Genomic DNA, 17080 nt, shown 5'->3' with positions numbered 1-17080 from the left:
TTGTTGTTACCACATTACCTAGATCTTCTACTATGACACTGAAAAGGAATGGTGAGAGGACATTGGCCTTGTTCCTGCTCTTAGTGGAAAAGCTTCTAGTTTCTTGCCATTATGATATCAGCAGTAGATGTTATCAAGTTGAGAGTTCCCCTCTATGCCTAGTTTACTAATTTTATAAAAAATGAGTGATGGCTTTTGTCAAATATTTTTTCTGTATGTATTGATATAATGTGATTTTTGTTAGCCTGTTGATGTGGTACATTAATGGATTTCCAGATGGTAAACCAAACTTGCATACCTGGAATAACTTCTTTGCATACATTTTCATTTTGATTTGCTAATATTTTGTTGAGAACTTTTGCATTTATGAGAGAGACTGCTCTATAGTTTTAAAGACTATCTGGTTTTGGTTTTAGAATAATGCTGGCCTCATATAAAGAGTTAGGAGGTTCCCTTCTGCATCTTATCTTCTGGAAGAGATTGTATAGAATTGGCATAAATTCTTCCTTAAATGTTTTAATTCACCAGTGAACCTATCTGGGCCTGCTGCTGTTCTGAAAGCTTTTTAATTATTGATTCAATATCCTTATTAGATACAGGCCTATTCAGTCTTTTTCTTCTTAAGTTTTGGCAGATGTATTTTTTAAGGAATTACTCCATTTAATCTAGGTTACCAAATTGGTGGACATATGGTTGTTACAGTATTTCCTGATTATCCTTCTAATATCCATGGGATCTGTAGTAATGTCCCTATTTTATTTTGGATCTTACTAATTTGTATTTTCTTTCAGTTAGCTTGACTAGAGGCTTATCAATTCTACTGATCTTTTCAAAGATCTTTTTTTTTTTTTTAACTGAAGCATAATTGACCTGTAATACTTTGTTAATTCTAGGGGCACAACATAGTGATTCAGTATTTCTATACATTACAAAATGTTTACTATGGTAAGTCTAGTTATCTGTCACCATACAAGGATATTACAGTACTACTGAGTATATTCCACATGTTGTATATTTCATCATGACTCATTTATATTGTAACTGGAAGTCTGTACCTCTTACTCTCCACCTATTGCATTCAACCCACCACTCCCTCCCTTATGGAAATCACTATTTCTTCTCTGTATCTACTGTCTTCCTTTTTTCATTTGCTGTTTTTTTAGATTCCACATATAAGTTAAAATCACACTTCATTTTTCTGACTTATTTCACTTAGCATAATAACCTCTAGGATCATTCATGCTGTCACACTGAAATCATAAAAGATTTTTCTTTTTATGGCTAATATTCCACTATGTATAATATACCACATCTTCATCCATTCATCTATTGCTGGACATTCAGGTGGTTTCCATACGTTGCCCATTTTAAGTAATGCTGCAATAAACATAGGAATGCATACATCTTTTCTAATCAGTGTTTTTTTCCTTTTAAAAAATATGCAAAGTGGAATTGCTGGATCACCTAGATAGCATATTAAAAAGCCGAGACATTACTTTGCCAACAAAGGTCCATCTAGTCAAGGCTATGGTTTTTCCAGTGATCATGTATGGATGTGAGTTGGACTGTGAAGAAACGTGAGTGCAAGAATTGATGCTTTTGAACTGTGGTGTTGGAGAAGACTCTTGAGAGTCCCTTGGACTGCAAGGAGATCCAACCAGTCCATCCTAAAGGAGATCAGTCCTGGGTGTTCATTGGAAGGACTGATGCTGAGGCTGAAACTCCAATACTTTGGCCACCTCATGCAAAGAGTTGACTCATTGGAAAAGACCCTGATGCTGGGAGGGATTGGGGGCAGGAGGAGAAGGGGACGTCAGAGGATGAGATGGCTGGATGGCATCACTGGCTCGATGGACATGAGTTTCGGTCAACTCCGGGAGTTGGTGATGGACAGGGAGGCCTGGCGTGCTGCGGTTCACGGGGTCACAAAGAGTTGGACACAACTGAGCGACTGAACTGATGGTAGTTCTACTTTTAAGGAATCTCCATACTGTTTTCCATAATGCTTGAGCCAACTTGTACCACCTTGTGCACAAGGGTTTTCTCCATATCCTCACCAACACTTCTTATCTTTTTGTAATAGCTATTCTGACATGTGTGAGGTGTTATCTCATTCTGATTTTCAGTTGCATTCCCCTGATGTTTACTAATGGGAGCTTTTTTATGTTGAGCATCTTTTCATGTGTCTTAGTCATATGTATCTATATCTTTGGAAAAAATGTTTATATTCAGCTCCTTGGTGGGATTGTTAGTCCTTCTGGTGTTGAGTTCTATGAGTTCTTTGTGTATTTTGGATATTAACCCCTTATCTGATGTATTATTTGCAAATAAATGCCTCTCCCATTCAGCATGCTGTTTTTAGTTTTGTTAAGTTTCCTTTGTGGTACAAAAGCTTTTTGGTTTGATGTAGTCCTGTTTGTTTATTTTTGCTTTTCTCTTGCCCAAAGACACATTAAAAAAAATATTGCCAAGACCAATGTCAAAGAAGGTACTATGCTTTTCTAGAAGTTTTATGTTTTCAAGTCTTAGACTTAAGCTTTAATCCATTTTGAGGTTTTTAGTGATGTGGGAAAGTAGTCATTTCTTTGGCATGAGACTGTCCAGTTTACCCAACACCAATTATTGAAGACACTGTCTGTTCCCCATTGTATATTCTTGCCTACTTTGTCATAATTGCCCACAGTTCTGTCACATCATCTCCCAAACTTGCTAAATGCCTTATCCAGACATCCTGCACAACACTGCCTCACAACAAAGGACCCATTTTACACCAGAGGGGTGATGATGAGCTCATGACTGTGTAATGCGTTGATCTTGTCATGTATCCATCATCCAGAAGTAACTGACCTGATACAATATGGGATGGCCTACTGAAGGCTCAGCTAAGGTGCTGGCTAGGGAGACAATACTTAGTGAGGTTTGGATACAATCTTCCAATACAAGATATGGTGTGTGCTTTGAACCAATGACCAATAATGTGACTATAGCAAAAATATATGGTTAGCAATTAGCCATTTTGCAGTTTAAGACTTGACTTGTAGTCAATGACTAGGAATCTTTATGACTGACAGTGTGACTATAGACAAGAATACACGGTTAGCAGTCAGTATTTTGTAGTTTGTTAAGACTTGACCTGTAGCCAATGACTAGGGAAATTTTAAAAAAATTAATAGAGAATACATACGCCTATAATAGGAGTTAATGGAAGGTCTCACAGAGATGTGGATGCTTCTGTAGGATTCAAGGAGGACCAGTTACGCTCCTTAACTGGAACAGTGCCCATTGCACCTCGTAAAACAAGCCTTCAGGACTTGGACTTAAAGGACTTTAGAGCATGACATACTAAGTGCCTATTCCTGGGGCCATGGCACCACATCCCAGTAGACCATGTTTTCCTGACAAAAGTCCATCTGCCAGACTCAGGACCTACCCTTGTCAAGACCCACAGAAATCCCCAGAGTTCCCTAAGTTCCCATAGAGTCCCTTACAAACCTCCTACACACAACCAAAGCAGGGACCCCTTGAACTGCATCTGTTCTTGGGTAGGGCTGCCATTCCCAGACATGATACCTAATGTAGCAGCTGAGGACAGAGTGCCTGGATCTGATTAGCTGGCTTCCCCTAAGAAATGGCCACGACTGCTTTCCTAGCCATCACGTGTCAAGTTTCTTAGGTGGATCCACACACTCAAGAGTTCCCTTGTCTGATCTCCAATCTATTGTCGACACCCCAACCCCTTTCCCTGTGTCTTCAGAAAACCTTCCTATATCTCAATTTATCTGAAGTTTTCCCTTCATCTCTGAACAGCTATTTCCTTTCCTGCTGTGTCGCATGTGTGTGTGTATGTATATTTATTTCAGCTAATTTCTCATCTCCTTCCCCTGTCCCCAATGCTGCATATACGATGCATTAGTACTTAGTTCATGAGTTTTGGAACAGCAAGCAAAATTGTGATAGAACTAAAAGAGAGATTCACACCCCTAAGAGTTCTGACTTGAAACCGGTTCCCACAGCTAACAAAGACCTTGGGTTTTTAAGTGTACCAGTTATGCAAGATTTAATGCATTACAGAAGCTGGGTAAAGGGCATATGGGAACCCTCTGTACTATCTCTGTGAATGTTCTGTAAATTTAAAATAACTCCAAAATAAACCTTATCTTAAAATTAAAAAAAGAGAAAAACCTTAGATTTTCTCCTCTGGGTGAAATGACTGCATGTGGTCTTGGCTACATAGTATATAGGTGCTGTGTTAGGCAAAAAAACTATTGTTAAAAGGCAAATATAGGAAGTAGGCTATATTGGGTACTAGGCAGCCACAACAGCAGAATGTAGTAGAGAACGTTTTAATCTTTATTTTCTATTTTTGAGGAGTTTTTCACTGTATGAATCTTGGTTGTGAGTACCTACTATTAAAGCTGAATGGGCCAGACTCTCCCATCCTCAACTTGATGGTGTGGGTGTGTGACCCAGGCCAGTAAATCCCATACGCACACTCCACTGAGTCTCAAAGAGTCACACTTCCTTAAGGAAGTTTTCAGATAATGGCAGTGATGCCTGTTCAGTGACAGCGATGGGAGCATGGTGGCAGAGATGTGGTGGAGCCGGAGGGGAAACAGGGATACGAGCAGCAGAGCTAGGGAGCCAGGCCTTGCTGGAGCCGGCCCTGGTTGTCACCTGCTGCCAGCTTCCCATGGTGTCAGGCCTACTTCTCAAGCCTGCACACTGCCCCTGTATGCTACTCTTTCTAATAAATTCCTTTTTTGGTGTTAGTGATCCAGCCTGCTGTTCCTATTGTCTGCAATTAAGAACTCTGAAGACAGACCCGCTAACCCAGTCAGGGCTTCCAAGTGGACCAACTCCAGAGGCATCATTGTCACAAGGCACAGAATGATGCCCTGCAGCCATGCAATGTTGTGCCACAGAACATCGTAGGACATCCAGAGCTATTTATTAATGTGTGTCTAAAGCACATAACACAGACTAGGAAGATAAAAAAAAATTTACTTCATTAATTACATATTTGGACAACAAAAAACAATTATATTACAATCTGAGTACTTTAAACCTGGGTTTTCTAGCACCCAAGGTCTTGCATTTATTCTTCTTGGCTACTTACTATTTGAATAACCTTGGACAGTTTGTTTGATAGCTGGAAAATGGACTAACAGTGGGTTAACTACTCTTCTACTACATTTCAACTTCTTTGAAAAATACAGACAGTAATATCTACACTTCGTTGGCTTCTGCTGAGGATTTAAAAATAAAGTCACCTCACACACTTGTGTGGCCCACAGTAGGTATTTGAGAATCATTCCTTCTTTTCCCGATGTTGATACAATAATTACTTTAGTCTCTGTATGCAGACAAGCCCCTCGCCAACTGTGGTGACAATCACCAGCTGATGCAGTCATCTTAGCCACACTGCACTTGGAAGTAATATGACCTCAGAATACTAGTTCCGATGTTTCTGGCTTCCACGCCTACAATGCTCATACTGTCACTCTCCACATGAGTGAATCCACTGTGAAGGAAGGGACATGCTGTATGTTAACTTTGGAAAAGGACAAACGTTTAAGTCACAAAGCTTTTACACAAAGATGGAGCTTAACCTTGTACGTTCTCCACCCAGTCCACCCCATCTCTGAGTATACTAGGCTTTGACTTGAGGACCTGCGTTCATTTGTATCAAGTAGCAAAAATCATCACATTCTTGAGTGTGATCAGTTTGAGGTCCTCCTGATGGTAGCTGCCTGAATCACAATGATTCCAGCTACTCTAGAAACTTCTCCTGATGCAGGAGTTGGGGGTACCTTAACCAATCTGGGCAGGTCAGAGTCATTTCTCCAGAATTTAGAATTACTATCAATTCCTAACCAGTCTCAGTGAAGGAGATGTAACTGGGGCCTTCAGTTTCCACAAAAACACAATGCTGCTCTGTTGCACTAAAGAAAAATGGAGCAAGTGTGTAGAGAACCAAACCAACAAATAAAAAAAAAGAACTAACCAAAAAACACACACAGAAGGAACTTGCTGAGTTTCTCACAGAAGCCCAGTTTTTGTCTATATAGACTGCTTCTGAAACAAGCTTTGGCTTTCATGAACTACCTTTCAGCTTAGAGTAAATCCCATGCTGACTTACTAAACTTAAGAGATTAATAAACCACTACAATACTGTAAAGGAATTAGCCTCAAATTAAAATAAATTAATTTTAAAAAATGCATCTTGTGCAAACAACAACAAAGAGATTAATAACAAGAGTGGAATGTGGCAGTTTGCAGACTGTCAGAAAACTGCAGGATTGGGTTGGAAAATTGCAGGACTGGCTGGTCTGCGTGGGGCTGAGCAGGGCAACAACTGCTCCCTGATACAAGCAGTCAGCCAGCAGTCTCCTTGGTTTGTTTGCAAATAAGGTTGAACTAGCACCTATCTTCTTTCTTTTTCTCTTTCTCTTTTTCCTCTTCGTCTTCCCCCACCCCCTCAACTCATCTTTAGTAAATTTGCAGAACTCTGTAACTATCACTAAAACCCAGTTTTAAGAACATTTCCATTGGCCCAAAAAGATCTGTTGTAGCCATCTGCAGTAAATCTCATCCTACACTCAACCCTGGGCAGCAGTAATTAACCTTCTGTTTCTATAGACCTGCCTTTTCTATATGTACCATATTAAAGGAATCATTCAATATGTGACCTACATATTTGGCTTCTTTCACCAGCACAATATGTTGGCAGTTCACCCACATGTATGTCATATGCCATTCCTCTTTATGGCTGAATAACATTCCCCTGTATGGATGCACCACAGTGGATTTATCCATTTACCAGTTGATGGGTATCTCCACTGTTTGCACCTTTAGGGTTTTCTGAATAAATCTGCTAAGAACATTCAAGTACAAGTCTTTGTAGACATGTTTTATTTCTCCTAGGGGTATGCTGCTAGGTTTGCTATTAAATTTATATTTAACATACCCATTTTCTTTGGAGAATCAGAATATATGTTTACACATTATAACATTTTAGGAAACTGAAAAGCTCCTAAAAAGTAATGAAGATAGATGAAATGCAGTCCATAGCTGCCCATCCTGTGGGGATCAGCAAGGAGCTAGGTTGCTGGGTTTATCATTGCCAAATGAAGCCCTCAAAGGGAAATCACCACTTGCATTAACCAAGGATTTCTGAGGAATCTGTTATGAATTAGCAAAGAGCAGAATTCAAGGTTGTAATACATTCCAGGGTTCTGATTAAAGCACATTTATGTTACTAAGTGTGCTCTGCTCATTGAGAAAATGTCATTTCAGTGAATGGTTTACCATCCTATAAAATGGGTATGTCAGTCACTCAGTCATGTCTGACTCTTGTGACCTCATGGACTGTAGCTCGCCAAGGTCCTCTATCCATGGAATCCTCCAGGCAAGAATAGTCATTCCCTTCTCCAGGGAATCTTCCTGATCCAAGAATTGAATCTGGGTATCCTGTAATGCAGATGAATTCTTTACCATCTGAGCCACCAGGGAAGCCTCAGAATAGCACAGTTTAAAAACACATATAAAACAGAAGTTTCTGGAACTTTCCTGGTGGCTCAGTGGTTAAGAATATGCCTGCCAACAATATAGGGGACACGTTTGATCCCTGGTCCAGGAAGATCCAACATGCCACAGGGCAACAAAGCCTGTGTGCCACAATTACTAAGCCCATACTCTAGAGCCTGAGCTCTGCAACGAGAGGCCACCACAACTGGATAAAGCCAGCGTGCAGCAATGAGGACCCAGCAGAGGTAAGCAAACAAACAGTAATTAAAAAAATGAGTGTCTGATCGTGCACAGTGAATATTTCAGTGAATAAACGTGTTCTGCTTTGTGTGATGCATGTAGAGCAGTGTTTAAAAACGTGTAAAAAAAAAGTTTCTAGAAGTGCTACTTGCTTACTAAGCTGACAACAGTGTTATTTAAGTGAAAAGATGTTCTAACCATTCAGTAATGATACAGGGAATTCTTTAAAGACACATATAAAAAAGGAAAGGAAAAAAAAGGCACATCTTGGGAGACCAGCATCGCTGGCAAGCTCTTCAGTAGCCTCCTTCCAGTGGCAACAAGTGTTTGTTCGCACACACGTCTCCTGCCACTGGAGGAAAAAAATCATTACTGAGGAGTTATGAGTGGATGACAGACAGAACAGAGCAAGGCCACCTCCCCTGAGCACAGGGGAGGGTGATAGCAACATATTAGGGTCTTGAGTAGGAAATATACAGCCCCTCATGGCCTGCACTGTGGAGATGGAATGTTACGGCTCTCAAACTCAGCAACTAGGTAGGTTTGTTATACTGGAATGAGTTGCCATTTCCTTCTCCAGGGGGTATCTTCCTCACCCAGGGATCAAACCTGGGTCTCCTGCATTGCAGGCAGAAGCTTTACCATCTGAGCTACTAGGGAAGCAGGTCTGTTACAGAAATCTTTAATTGTAAAAATATTTAGTTTGGGGCATTGTATTTTTTTAAATTAACACTGTAAGATGTTTGCTACAAGAGGTTGAATTAATCCCGTAACTCATGACAAGTAACTGATGGTTATGAAGTAGGAGGTGTTACCTTAAGTAACCCAGTGAAACAGACCATCTGGAAGCCCTGTCCTTACTTTGCAGGACTTACTCTGATAAGAAAAAACATGTCAATTGAAAGAGACACATGTACCCCAATGTTCATCGCAGCACTGTTTATAATAGCCAGGACATGGAAACAACCTAGATGTCTATCAGCAGATGAATGGATAAGAAAGCTGTGGTACATATACACAATGGAGTATTACTCAGCCATTAAAAAGAATACACTTGAATCAGTTCTGATGAGATGGATGAAACTGGAGCTGATTATACAGAGTGAAGCAAGCCAGAAAGAAAAACACCAATACAGTACACTAACACATACATATGGAATTTAGAAAGATGGCAATGATGACCCTGTATGCAAGACAGCAAAAAAGACACAGATGTGTATAACGGACTTTTGGACTCAGAGGGAGAGGGAGAGGGAGAGGGTGGGATGATTTGGGAGAATGACATTGTAACATGTATACTATCATGTAAGAATCGAATCGCCAGTCTATGTCCGACGCAGGATACAGCATGCTTTGGGCTGGTGCATGGTGATGACCCAGAGAGATGTTATGGGGAGGGAGGTGGGAGGGGGGTTCATGTTTGGGAACGCAGGTACACCTGTGGTGGATTCATGTCAATGTATGGCAAAACCAATACAGTATTGTAAAGTAAAATAAAGTAAAAATAAAAATTAAAAAAAAAAAGAAAAAACATGTCAGCCCCCAATTCTGGGCTGCCCTGGTAGGTCACCTGGTGAAGAATCCACCTGCAATGCAGGAGACCCCGGTTCCATTCCTGGGTCTGGAAGATCCCCTGGGGAAGGGATAGGCTACCCACTCTAGTATTCTTGGGCTTCCCTGGTGGCTCAGGCAGTGAAGAATTCACCTGCAATGCGGGAGACCTGGGTTTGATCCCTGGTTGAAAGATCCCCTGGAGGAGGCATGGCAACCCACTCTAGTATTCTTGCCTGGAGAATCCCCAGGGACAGAAGAGCCTGGTGGGCTACAGTCCATGGAGTTGCAAAGAGTCAGACACAACTGAGCGACTAAGCACAGCATCCCCAATTCTAATTGTAAACCAGAGTACAAAAATCACATTCTTTTCAACTTTTATAGTCTTGCCCCTACGGCCACCTAGGTTTGGTAAATGGACCTGGCATTGTACAGGTTACAGAGGTGGGCTAAGGGCTGCATCCAGGCTGACCCCGGCTTCACTGTGCATCCCCGTGGGCCTTTGGGCAAAACCCACGTGGCTGATTTCATCTGGGAAATGTAGGTGATGCTAACTGCAGGTGGTGGCTTTGTATATTAAAGGAGGTAAGGCACATGATGCATAGTGTAGTGTCTTTTTTAAAACCAGAGGATAAATATGAACAGTGACTTGCCCATAGGGAGGGGTAGGCTGGGCTAAGACCCCAAGTCCCATTCTCATTCTTGCCAATGGTATCCTCTTGCTGGGAGGCCAGGAGAGGCCATTGTGTAGGTAACATTTAAAAAGTCAGAAGCAATTACCTGGCCCATCTGTGGGACCCACCAAGCAAATGATAGCAGCTCTTGAGGACAGGAAATTTATTTTCCTTGTTCCACATGTAGACTCGCAGGGAGAGGTCAAAGGAAGAGGTGATGACTCGAGTCTGGTCCTTGAAACGAAAAACCAAGTGAGGCAGGGATGCGGGCTCCAAGGTACGGAGCTATGAGGCTGGCAGCAGGCGGGCAAGGGGCCACACTCACCACCCACATGGACGTGATGGGCCTCTGGTGGTCCTGAAAGGCCACCAGCTGCAGGCCGTGAATGGTGAAGAGCACCAGCTCTGAGCCGGACACCAGCAGGATCACCTGGGAGCCGTGGCCCTTCATGAGGTGAGGAGGCATCATGGTGTCTGGTAGCAGGAAGTTTGCAATCTGTCGTACTTTTTGAAATAAAGGCACACAGATTGTCATGTCCTAGTAGCAGCTGGGGGTCTGGAATAGACATGCCTCACCTATGAGGATGTGGAATAATGAAAAGAGCAACAGCTTTGTGTTGCATCTGCAATCAGTCTGACCCATGCATTTACTCCCCTAGTCTACTGGTCATCAGCTGTCAAACGCTGGTGAGGTTCAAGGTGATACGCACATGGAAGTGACAGTATCTGGCCCATGGTACTATCCAGGGGTGAGGCTTCCACCCTGCTTTCTACCCTTCCCCATCTATGACAGGAGGATGTAAGACATGACCACATGAGAACTATGACGTTTATGACATCTGCTGAAAACTACTGTTGAAGATTCTTTTATATGTACAGCATTCCTTGTTAAAAAAAAAATTAATTCGATCATTTCCTTATGGAATTTAGTTAGCACCAGGAAAACAAAATTACCTCTTTTGAAGAGTTCATGCGTTTTCTCGTATCAGACAAGGGATTATATTACACATCCTGTTTCCCTTTTTTTCCTCGGCTGCCAGGAAGCTCAGAGTAAAATTTATGGTCAAATGATGATAGGAAAACAAATGAATATAATACAAAGGAAAAAATGCTAAGGAACAAAGAAAAGGCCTATCAGGGTGATGTGGGGTTTGGAAAACAGAGGAGACAGGAAAGGACAAAAATGTGGGTCTTATTTTCCTACTGGACTAGGAGCTCCTTAGGGAAGAGATAGTTGTGGCTTTTATTCATCTCTGTGTGCACTCAGTGCTGAGAGTGGTGACTTTGACACAGCTGTAAAAGGAGAGGTGGGGATGAATGGACGCAGAGAAGGGAGAAGAGTGGACAGCAGTTAACCTCTGAGTCCCACGGCCATGCAGAGGGCCCCAACACACAGCAAGTGTTCACCCACTCCACCAGCACACAACAGCACTAGAAACCATCTGTGGGTCACTACGATGCACTGAGAGGAAAGAAAAAGGGCCCCAAAGGAAACATGAGGAAGCATTGTAAGGTAGTGGTGGTGACATGGGGATCCTTACCAAGAATCTCCACTCTATCCCTGGACTTCCTGGTCCCTAGCTCGTAGGTGGTGATGACCAACTGCATGCCGTTGTCATTTCTGTGCATCACCATCAGCCTGGCTGCCTCGTCGGGGGCCCAGCAGGCTCTGGACGTCAGCCAGATGGGGAGAGTGGTGGAGACAGGAGTCTCATCTTCCGACCGGCACAGCAAGGATTGAGTGTAGAACACCTGGGAAACAGCATAGCACGTCTCATCGCCGGTGAGTGAGGAGACTTCTCCAACCAGGAGCACTCTGAAAGCCCCCACTAGACCACATCCACCGTGACTGTACTGGGTCTCACAGGGTGCCTCATGTGGACCCGCCTTTCTCAAACGCCCTTACCAGGGAAAAGAGGTTAACTCCGCCCCATGTCTGGCCCTGCTGGAAAGATCTTGGCACACCAGTCCCAGTGAGGTCAGCATAATGGGTGAATCCAATAAATGGATTTTCTTTTCCTGAGCGCCTGTCACCATCTTGCTTCTGCCTCCAATGTCTTCCTCCATATTCCTTTCCTATCTTCTTGCAGTCTGCCTCCAACCCCCTTCTTGGTCCCTGGAAGTGATCTGAGGCTGCCCACCGATCCTATGGCCTCTCTCCTTTGGCTGCCCTTCCTCACCCCTGGCCTCCCCTGACTCTCAGGTCCCGGCACTGCCAGTTCTGTCCAGCTTGGCCACTGCTTCTCTTTTTCTGTCCCTCCTTGCTTGCCGACTCCAGTATGTCTCAAGACCCGCTTCAGCTGCCTGTTTTTTACTCTGGTCTAATTTTCTAATTCAGGCTTTCCGGGTGGCTCAGTGGTAAAGAATCCACCTGCCAATGCAGGAGACACAGAAGATGCAGGTTTGATCCCTGGGTTGGGTAAATCCTCCGGAGTAGGAAATGACAACCCACTCCAGTATTCTTGCCTGGGAAATCCCATGAACAGAGGAGCCTGGCAGGCTACAGTCCATGGCGTCAGAGTTGGACACAACTGGAACGATAGAGCTCATGGGTCCATCTGCACACCCACACACACACACACTTTTCCAATTCACACCCTGGCACTCAGCCTGAGCATCTCTGAGCCCATGAACCACTGGCAGAGGCAACCATTCTCACAGGCAAGCTGTGTATGGGCCTCCAGGTAATGGATACCGTCCCCACGCTGTCAGCATCTCCTCCATGCTGGCCCAGACACTGTCTTCCTTACTCTTGTTGAAGCCTGTTCTCAGGCCACCAATACCTCATGAGCATTTCCACCAGGAAGTCCCAAACCTTTTCAAAACTGAATTCTGTCATCTCCAGTAAGGTAGCTGACCCCCTCCAGCCTGTGGGGAACACGGGAGCCTGGAAAGAACAGAGGCTCCTGGGTGAGGCTGCCATGGCTCTCAGCTCAGCTGGTGGCCCTGAGAAGGCAGTCACTGCTGTGAAAGGTCACAGATGACTCAGCATCACCCATGCAGGCTGCGGCGTTTGGTCCTACATGAGAAGCTGCCCCCACCAGATGCACCCCAAAAGCCTAGGGCACAGGACCCACCACCCTTGTGCACAAAGCCAGACCCCTGAGGCAAGGGACACAGCCCACCACTGACCTCCGGGCTCAGGTCTGAGTTCTGGGTGGACGCTAACACCCACTGCCGGTTAGGTGAGCAGAGGAGACTGGTGGGGTTGCCGGGAAACACGTTGACTCTGGAGAGCAGCTGCAGCCAGGGCACCGTAAGTGTGTAGAGTGCCCCTTCAGCACAGGTGGCCTGCAAGCGACAGAACAAAAATGGGATCAAGAGCCAGAAAGAATCAGCAAGTGTCCAAGGAGATAAGCAAAGGTCTAAGAAACACAGAGAGGAAGTTCCTACAGAAGAAAAGTCAAATAATTAACAGACTAACACTGAAAACCCAAGTACAAGGACTTCCCTGGAGGTCCATGGTAAAGAATCCCCCTTCCAATTCGCAGGGGACGTGGGTTTGAACCCTGACTGGGGAACTATGATCCCACATGCCCCTGAACAACTACGCCTGAGCGCCAAAACTACTGAGTCCATGTGCTGCCATAAACACGTGGCGCACTCAAAAAAAACAAAATTCATGTGCAATAAAACTTTCTGGAAATAAATCCTGGGGAAGTTGAGCTGGGATGGCCACCACAGACACATCACAATACAACTAACTACTAGGCTTTAAATCTTTCAAAAAATCCTTTAGGCCTTTGATGTTTAAAACTCCAGTATCTAACAAGAGAAGTAAGGGTGGCAGCAGACTTCTCCAACAGAAACACTGTGGCATAGTATCTCCAAAAATTTCAAGGAAAGCATGAGCCAGGGATGCAGCGTCCAGCCAGGCCACTCTTCCAGCCCCCCGACTACAGAACACAATGGTAAGGCAGGACCTGCATCGTGGGCCCGTCCTCGGGACCTGACCAGGGATGGGCTTCATCAAATCACAAGATCCAACGAAAATGCCACCAAAAGAACTAGTGTGGTTATGAGATACATTAAACCGTAAATCAAAGAGCTACTTAAAAAAAAGGCAGACACAAGAGAAGAGCAGGGTGTAAATATTTTATGTTCTCAAAAAGCTGGAAATAATACATCTTTAAAAAGTGAGGAGGATCAAAACAGAATAACTCACTGACTGTCATGGGAGTAAAGGAGTAAAGACAACAAATACGACAGGTGACAGGCCTAAATAAGGAAAAAGCAGAGAAAGTGTTCAGGTAAAGAAACCCAGGGCTTCCTTGGTGGTCCAGTGGCTAAGAATCCCCATTCCCAATGCAGAGGGCCTGGGTTTGATCCCTAGATCCCGCATGCCTCAACTAGGAGTCCACATGCTGCAACTAAAGATCTGAAGTGCCATAACTAAGATTTGGTGCAGCCAAGTAAGGGCTTTCCAGGTGGGGCAGGGGTAAAGAATCCGTTTGCCAATGCAGGAGACACAAGAGACTTGGGTGTGATCCCTGGGTCGGGAAGATCTTCTGGAATAGGAAGTGGCAACCCACTCCAGTATTCTTGCCTGAGAATCCCATGGACAGAGGAGCCTGGCAGGCTACAGTTCATGGGGTCACAAACAGCCGGACATGACTGAACACATGCAGCCAAATAAAAGAAAACATTGCATTTTACTGATGACCTGACCATGCGGAATGCCCCTCCATGTGCTAATGACCATCTGACTGTATGCTTTTGAGAATGCTGAAACTACTGCACAACTACACCCATCACACACGCAAGCAAAGTAACGCTCAAAATTCTCCGAGCCAGGCTTCAGCGGTACATAAACCATGAACTTCCAGATGTTCAAGCTGGATTTAGAAAAGGCAGAGAAACCAGAGATCAAATTGCCAACATCCAGTGGATCACTGAGAAAGCAAGAGAGTTCCACAAAAACATCTACTTCTGCTTAACTGACTATGCCAAAGTCTTTGTGTGGATCACAGCAAACTGGAAAATTCTGAAACAAATGGGAATACCAGACCACCTGACCTGCCTCCTGAGACATCTGGATGCAGGTCAAAAAGTAACAGAACTGGACATGGAACAATAGACTGGTTCCAAATAGGAAAAGGAGTACATCAAGGCTGTATATACTGTCACCCTTCTTATTTAACTTATATGCAGAGTACATCACGAGAAACACTAGGCTGGATGACGCAGAAGCTGGAATCAAGATTGCTGGGAGAAATATCAATAACTTCAGATATGCAAATGACACCAACCTTATGGCAGAAAGTGAAAAGAACTAAAGAGCCTTTTGCTGAAAGTGAAAGAAGACAGTTAAAAAGCTGGTTTAAAATTCAACATTCAGAAAACTAAGATCATGGCGTCCGGTCCCATCACATCATGGCGTCCGGTCCCATCACTTCATGGCAGATAGATGGGGAAACAATGGAAATAGTGAGAGACTTTATTTTGGGGGGCTCCAAAATCACTGCAGATGGTGACTGCAGCCATGAAATTAAAAGGTGCTTGCTCCTTGGAAGAAAAATTATGACCAACCTAGACATCATGCTAAAAAGCAGACATTACTTTGCCAACAAAGGTCCGTCTAGTCAAAGCTACGGTTTTCCCAGTAGTCATGTATGGCTGTGAGAGTTGGACTATAAAGAAAGCTGAACGCTGAAGAATTGATGCTTTTGAACTGTGGTACTGGAGAAGACACTTGAGAGTCCCCTGGACATAAAGGGATACAACCAGTCCATCTTAAAGGAAATCAGTCCTGAATATTCACTGGAAGGACTGATGCTGAAGCTGAAACTCCAATTCTATGGCTACATGATGTGAAGAACTGACTCACTGAAAAAGACCCTGATGCTGGAAAAGATTGAAGGCGGGAGAAGGGGATGACAGAGGATGAGATGGTTGGATGGCATCATTGACTTGATGAACATGAGTTTGAATAAGCTCCAGGAGTTGGTGATGGACAGGGGAGCCTGGCATGCTGCAGTCCATGGGGTCGCAAAGAGTTGGACACAACTGAGTGACTGAACTGAACTGAGGAGTGTTCAAATCCTTTGCGTAATGTAAAAGCTGCACTGTGTCCTTTTTCCTGAGTGGTACCAGTTCTTTATATATTCCGGACACAGTCCTGTGTCATGTTTAAACATGGGAAATACATTATTCCAGTCTGAAGTTTGCCTTTTATTTTTCTTAACAACGTCTTCTAAAAAGGTCTGAACTTGATGAAATCAAATTTATTTTTTATTACACAGCTAATCCTTTGTGAGTCCTAAGAAATTGTTACCTTTGAAAATTTTCTACTAATCTACTCCCCCCAAAACCAGTTAGAATTAATAGGTGGAACTTCCCTGGTGAGCCAGTGGTTAAGACTCTGCACTGCTAGTGCAAGGGGCACAGGTTGAATCCCTGGTTGGGGAAGGTCCCGCAAGTCTCACAGTGCAGGCAAAAAATAATAAAAATATTTTTTCTTTTTTACCAAAGAATTAATAGGTAAATTTAGCAAGGCTGTTGGATACACGTAACTACACAAAAGTCAAATGCACTTCTATGTATATTTATACAGAAATTATTTCTATGTATGCTACATAGTGATGCATGGCAATTTCTTTATAAATACAAAACCATACATTCTCCTATTACTCTTGGTCTGCACCCTACCCACTTACACAGCCTCAAGACAGAAGAGTCTGGAGTCAACAATGGTTTAGTGGATGGGGGAGCTTATGTCTGAAGCAAGGCCCTTAAGTGACATTCTACCATATGCAGCAGGGAGCAGGCAGGACATAGCAGCAGTCTTCACTAGCGAGGGGGCAGTTGGTGTTGTTCAGTTGCTCAGTTGTGTCCAAATCTTTACGACCCCATGGATTGCAGTATGCCAGGCTTCCCTTTCCTTCACCATCTCCTGGAGTTTGCTCAAACTCACGTCCATTGAATCAGTGATGCAATCCAACGATCTTGTCCTCTGTCATCCCCTTCTCCTAATGCCTTCAATCTTTCCCAGCATCGGAGTCTTTTCTAATGAGTCAGTTCTTTCCATCAGGTGGCCAAAGTATTGGAGCTTCAGTTTTAGCATCAGTCCTTCCAATGAATATTCAAGA

The 17080-nt window shown here is 43.6% G+C and overlaps 1 protein-coding gene across 2 annotated transcripts in view; it reads right to left on the bottom strand.

Moving 5' to 3' along the window:
* Positions 1-5037: 5037 nt before the first annotated feature.
* FBXW12 (F-box and WD repeat domain containing 12) overlaps positions 5038-17080 on the bottom strand; it is a 35998-nt gene continuing 23955 nt past the window's right edge. For both annotated transcript variants that reach the window (XM_068974167.1, XM_068974168.1), the window contains exons 6-10: positions 13125-13283; positions 11534-11744; positions 10318-10496; positions 10099-10226; positions 5038-5521 (exon numbers count right to left, since the gene is read on the bottom strand). In XM_068974167.1, the coding sequence (XP_068830268.1) occupies positions 5413-5521; positions 10099-10226; positions 10318-10496; positions 11534-11744; positions 13125-13283 (786 nt within the window). In that variant the 3' untranslated portion in view covers positions 5038-5412. The remainder of the gene's footprint in view (positions 5522-10098; positions 10227-10317; positions 10497-11533; positions 11745-13124; positions 13284-17080) is intronic.

Source organism: Capricornis sumatraensis, chromosome 6 (assembly GCF_032405125.1).
Source record: "Capricornis sumatraensis isolate serow.1 chromosome 6, serow.2, whole genome shotgun sequence".
NCBI lineage: Eukaryota > Metazoa > Chordata > Mammalia > Artiodactyla > Bovidae > Capricornis > Capricornis sumatraensis.
The sequence above is the reverse complement of the archived record's forward strand: the minus strand, read 5'-3'. Positions and strand labels throughout refer to the sequence as shown.